Source organism: Pinus tabuliformis, chromosome 7, assembly GCF_031772625.1.
Source record: "Pinus tabuliformis cultivar Carrire ecotype Pingquan chromosome 7, CPIR1, whole genome shotgun sequence".
In the NCBI taxonomy this organism is placed as follows: domain Eukaryota; kingdom Viridiplantae; phylum Streptophyta; class Pinopsida; order Pinales; family Pinaceae; genus Pinus; species Pinus tabuliformis.
The window spans coordinates 1,811,707,271-1,811,713,095 of NC_142293.1; the positions used below are offsets into that span (position 1 = coordinate 1,811,707,271).

General features: G+C 37.1%; 1 protein-coding gene across 1 annotated transcript; it reads right to left on the reverse strand.

Moving 5' to 3' along the window:
- Positions 1-666: 666 nt before the first annotated feature.
- On the reverse strand, positions 667-5,588 carry LOC149255626 (uncharacterized). The gene is made up of 2 exons (XM_089455088.1): positions 5,451-5,588; positions 667-1,312 (listed from the first exon to the last, which is right to left on the reverse strand). Exon 2 carries the CDS (start codon positions 1,297-1,299, stop codon positions 667-669), a length of 633 nt encoding a protein of 210 aa, XP_089311214.1. The 5' UTR covers positions 1,300-1,312; positions 5,451-5,588.
- Between the last annotated feature and the right edge of the window lie 237 nt (positions 5,589-5,825).

A 5,825-nucleotide genomic window follows, 5' to 3' on the forward strand; every position in this document is an offset into this window, starting at 1 on the left:
TTTTACAATTTCATTCCAAACTTACCACTATACATATATTCATCTTATTTTACAATTACATTCCAAATTCACCACTATACTTATAATACAAAGGCAAGGTAGGACAAAAAGAAAACAACAGTGTGCACGACACCTACAACACTTTTTGTAGGCCGCCTCCATCTTTATACTTCCTAAAACACCAAACCGTTAAAAATCAAAATGGTAAGGAAGAGCATGGCAACTACTACACTTTTTGTAGGCTACCTGCATCTTTACTCTCCCTAAAACATGTCACTGTCAAAAAGCAAATGGTACCCAATAATTAACACACAAATCATAGGAGCTGCAGCTCTGGTAGCTCTTTTTTATTTATCACATGAAATTTGATTATTACAAGAATCAGGTATTTATAATTCGCTCAAAATAACTTAACATACACACATACTCTAAATTCAACTTTTCCTGAATTAAATTAAATTAACTGATTCTCTAAATTTAACCCGCATCAACAATACACAACTGATTCTCTAAATTTAACCCGCATCAACAATACACATTGGATTGAAATATTGAAAATACAAAAATCCCTACATAGGTAGGAATTCTCAAATTTGTACGCTGCAGGCTTCTACAAACCTTTTTCTATGCCACCTGCATCTTTATTCCTCCTGAAACATTGGATTGTTAGCAAAGCAAATGGGTGCAGGAGAGCGTGAGGAAGACTGTGAATGCGATAAGCATAAGAAGAAAAGCAATTCTTCGTGCAATCCACCAGCAGTTTGTTGCCTCATGAAATACAGTCCTACTTCCGTAGGTGGAGAAGAGGCGGATCCTCCAGTTTCGAGCAAACATCTCGACTAGAAGATCGTGTTCTTCTTGGAGTTGTCTCCCATTCTTCAGTAGGCCCAACTGCTGGACGACATATTGAATATAAAGCGCAGTCATTACTATAGAGGCAAGGCTGGACAGAATGAGCGGACACCACCTCCAAATCTCACAACCCTCCGTTTTCTGCGGCACATAAAACGCGGTGGTGAGTACCGCTGCCTGAATGGCGACGTATAGATATAACAACTTGATGATGTACTTAGTATGGTTGGTGTACTCCGATTCTAACTGTGAAATTGCTCGTTCCAAATTCAACCCGTTGACAATAGAAATGTCTAGGCGGTCTTCTGGGACGTTGTGATTGTCGGTGCGGTTAAAAATGGATATGGGAAGTCGCTGGTTCTGAGCATCCCCATCCAACGGGACGTTCTGATTGTTGGCTCCGAGCACAGCAATGGGAAGTCCCTGGTCATAAGCATTCTCATCCATTTTTGCGATTGCCCTGTATCGAAATTAAATTCAGACGTCACGAGTTCGAATTCGAGAAGAAAGGAGTTGATAAAGAGGAGAAGCATAAAAAAAAATATATATATATATATATATATATAAACATAAGCATTCAAAGTGATCCTTCCTTTTCCTTTTCTATTGACTTTCATGTAGAGTAAGTAAAAAGTGTCGCATTCTTTATCTCGATTTCGTGTGCAGCAAAAAATTTTAATATTTCCAAGGGGAGGAAGAGAGTCGGGTTATCTTCATCTCGATTTCATGTGCAGCAAAAAATTTTAAAATTTCCAAGGGGAGGAAGAGAGTCGGGATAACATTGTTATCAAGGAGCAGATCATGTAATCTTTGTTTCGAAGGATAACTATGTGACATAAATCAAATTAGATATTGTTTTTGGAATTCAACTATTTAAAGTAAGTCATTTATTTATTATCATTTTCATTAGAAGTAGTAGTAATTGACTAATTTCTCATGATTTTTGAATATTCTATTTAGCACTCATTGTATCGGGTGATGCAATGAGTGTTAAATGGACTATTCAAAAATCATGAGAAATTAGTTACTTTATGACTACCTCTCGTGGAAATGGTCGTAGATGAATGCCTTACTTAAAGCAATTGAATCTCAAAAAATGATATTTAATAAATCAAATTTGCAAAATTTCTCTAAAAGCATGGTTTATGGTTTTATAATGAATAAATTACGGACAGTTTTTGGGCTAAAGATTGTATGGGTTAAGGAATCTATTTTGGGAATTTTTTGTCTTCTTTGACAAGGTGATAGATAAACCTAAGTAGCTTTTCATTTGTTTGTTTTTTGAAATAATATATGGTTAAATATAGTTATTTTTTAATCAATTACATAAAATGAAAATTTGAAGATGAAAATTATGAAGGTTAAAAAAAAAAAAAAGCATAGTTCAAAAAACCTATAAATTTTTGTAAGATTATGATAAAATTTGGCAGAAATTTTTGAAAATTTGGATTACAGTTGTCAAACATTAAGATTTTGGGGGGCCCAAAGGTTCTTGATGGTATTGAATTCATTTCCACTATCAGAAAAATGATTCACACACTCCATTATTCTGATTTATTGAAAAAATACCTGAATGAAAAATTTGTGTTGTCCGTAGACAACACCAAAGAAAAATATAAAAAAATGAATGACATATTGTGATAAGAAGCCAAAGTTTAAAAAAATATGTAAATCAATTTAAAAGAAATGAAAGAGAAGAAAGAAATGCATTTATGAAGTGAAGAAAAAAGAAAATGAAAGTTAGAAATCTGAAAACTATAAAAAGAAGGGTAAAATGGAATTAAATTTAAAAAACAAAAAATGAGTATCATTTAGTATGATGAGTGATTAAATGAAATGAAAGATTGAAAAAAACAAGTGTGTAGAGTGGGATGTTGCAAAGTGATTTAAAAGGAAGGAAAAGATATATACAAGAAAAGGAAGAAGAAAGAGAAAAGAAAGTTAAAAACTATTTAGGATAACAAAAAAAACATCAAAATTTAAAAATAAAAAAGAGAGATAATGAATCAATAAGTGATGAAGTCTTGCAATTCTTCTACTTGTTTAAGAGCTCATTTTCCTTGGACCTCAAGATCTAGTAACTTTTAGCTGGAGTAAAAACAAATAAATTAATAAAGATCCACTAACATCTTATTGGAATTAAAACATGGCCCTTAAAGGATCACCAACCTCGTAATTCTAATTCTAAAGAGGTGGTCTTCCTTAAATAATAAAAATGAGTCGGCATGCAACCTGAAAATAGTAAAAAATTTAGATAATAACCAGGTTCTTCCAAAATTTGGATAAAATAGTAGACAAAGAAAGAAAGTCTAACTTTCTTTTGAGTTTAGGGAAAGACTATCTTACGGGACAAATAGGGTTAACTTTCGTAAGTTTAGCGACACGGTTTATTACTGGACAAAATGCTGGAGGTAGAGAGTAAGAAAACAACGCGCTCGAGGAAATGCAATAACCCCGTTATTGGGAAGGGAATGGACAACCGGTCAAGGCGAATGAGAAACATGAGTAGATGAGAATTGAAACCATGACAGCGTTCACCCTCAACAGGTGGGATGGAATCAATAGCTGATTTCAGAAGAGGGTTTTGGAGACACAGAGGCTGGGTATCAAATTGGTGTGTAGAGAGATCTCCGAATGGAGGGTGGGATATATCAAGGGGTTCAAACTGACAAGAGTGGAATGGAAAGTGAGATATATCAAAGGGTTTAAATTGAACAGAGTGGAGTTAGTTGGGTAAAGAATATTTTGGCACAAGAGGGTTAGTCGTCCATAAGAGAGGGTTTGATAGTTCTATAGGAATAGGTATAGGTATAGGAATGAGGACGCCCATGGATATGAAAACAGATTGAAAGGTTCATGAAGCCAAGGATAGCCACTTAGAAACAAGTTCAGAAAAGAAGGGTCTGAGAGAAAAGACATTCCTAAGAGAGAATAGGAATGGGAATGAGTACGCCAATGGATATGAAAACAGATTGAAAGGGTCATGAAGCCAAGGATAGTCACTTAGAAACAAGTATAGAAAAGAAGTCCAAGAAGGGATAGAGAGAAGACCGGGCCCTTCCAAATCGTGCAAGATGGCAATTATGTTAGCGGGGTCGCTGTGGTCCGCCCTTCGAAAGCGTGCATGATGGCAACTATGTTGGGCCGGTAGCCGCGGTTTTGGGCGTGGAGCATAGCAATGGGAAGTCATTGATTATTAGCACCCTCTTCTATTTCTACGATTGCCCTGCATCAAAAATGAACTCCGATGTCATAAGTTTGCAAAGAAAGGGGGCGTTGAATAAGGGAAGGGATAAAAAGGAAATACAGGGAAATGAAGCGTGATCAAATGGGGAAATCAACACAGAAATGTGAGCAGATGGAGAAATGAAACCATGCCGAGGGCACTCATCCTCAACAGGTAGGATTGAGTCACGAGTTTTGGATACACAGGTTGGGCAGAGGTTGGGCATCGATTTGGTGTGAGGGAAATATCTGAGTGGGCTGTGGGATATCTCAAGGGTTTCAAAGTGACAACGATGGAGTTGCTAGGGTAAAGAATATGGAGGTTGACACTGTTAGAAATTTGAACATCTCTGTGATTATTTGCAAATCGATTCCAAACATCAAAACACACTACACACTAGTTTCAAATCGACTCCAAACACCAAAACACACCAAAATTCCAAAAGCTGGAGTTGGTGATGGGACTTGCTTTCATATTGATTGTATCCTCCTACACTATGGGTGTATGGGTGAGGCCTCCAGAGATTTGAACAACTTGCTTTCATATTGATTGTATCCTCCTACACTATGGGTGTATGGGTGAGGCCTCCAGAGATTTGAACACTCAGGTTGTTGATGGGACTTGCTTTCATATATTTTATCCTCCTACACTATTGAACACTCAGGTTGTTGATGGGACTTGCTTTCATATATTTTATCCTCCTACACTATGGGGAGACGTCTCCAGAGATTTGAACACAGGTGGGACTACTTCCAGAGACTTGAACACAGGTGGGACTACTTGCAAATCGATTCCAAAAGCCAAAACTCCAAAGCCTAGTGTTGATGATGGGATTTGCTTTCATATTGATTGTATCCTCCTACACTACCGGAAGGCTGGAGTTGGTGATGGGATTTGCTTTCATATTGATTGTATCCTCCTACACTACCAGCCTATGGGTGACACCTCCAGGAATTTCAACACAAGTGAGACTACTTGCAAAACAATTCAAAACACCAAAAGCCAGAATTAATAATGCGACTTAAAAAATACACTACAAATCAAAGAGAAAAAGAGAATAAAGTGTTAATGTGAAACACAAAATCTCATATCCTTCATATGGTTTTCTGGGCCAGGAAGATAGCCTGTCGCTGTTGGTTGGTGTGAAAATGCAAATCCTTTTCTAAGGATAGACCGGATAAACAACAACCAAAATCAAAGATTAGATAACATAGCAAATGAAAACCACAAAAATCTAATATCCGGAGTTTCGCCAACCGATTTCTGATCTTCAAATCCTTGTTTAGGATAGACCAGATAAACAGCAACCAAAATCAAAGAATTCACAAACAAACACTGCTCACAAAAAACCAATATCTGGACTTCCACTGACCGATTTCTGACCACAGCCTGTAGTTGACCGTTTATTTAACCAAATAATGGATCAGATAAACCACCACTACCACCCTCGCCTCTGCACAACCTAGATCTGCCCCGGACTGTGCAGCCTCAACCTGAGGTGAAAAATAACAACTAATAACTAAAGCTAAGGCTGCTAATAAAATATAGCAATATCAGAATACTATCCATTCAATGAAAATTTTCGAGTGCTGCAACCTCTATTTAAGGCCCGTCCCAAGTCAGAAATGCTAAGGGGTTTCGTCGAAAGCTGCTCACGGTATGTTTCGGTGAAGCTTATCAGGGGTTTCATCAAAGCTTCTCACGGGTTTCGTTGAAGCTTCTCCTGCCATGACCTCACTACCAACTT

What these genes read in the sequence shown, in the direction of transcription:
- LOC149255626 (XM_089455088.1), bottom strand. Translation starts at nt 1,299, where the DNA reads ATGGATGAGAATGCTTATGACCAGGGACTTCCCATTGCTGTGCTCGGA.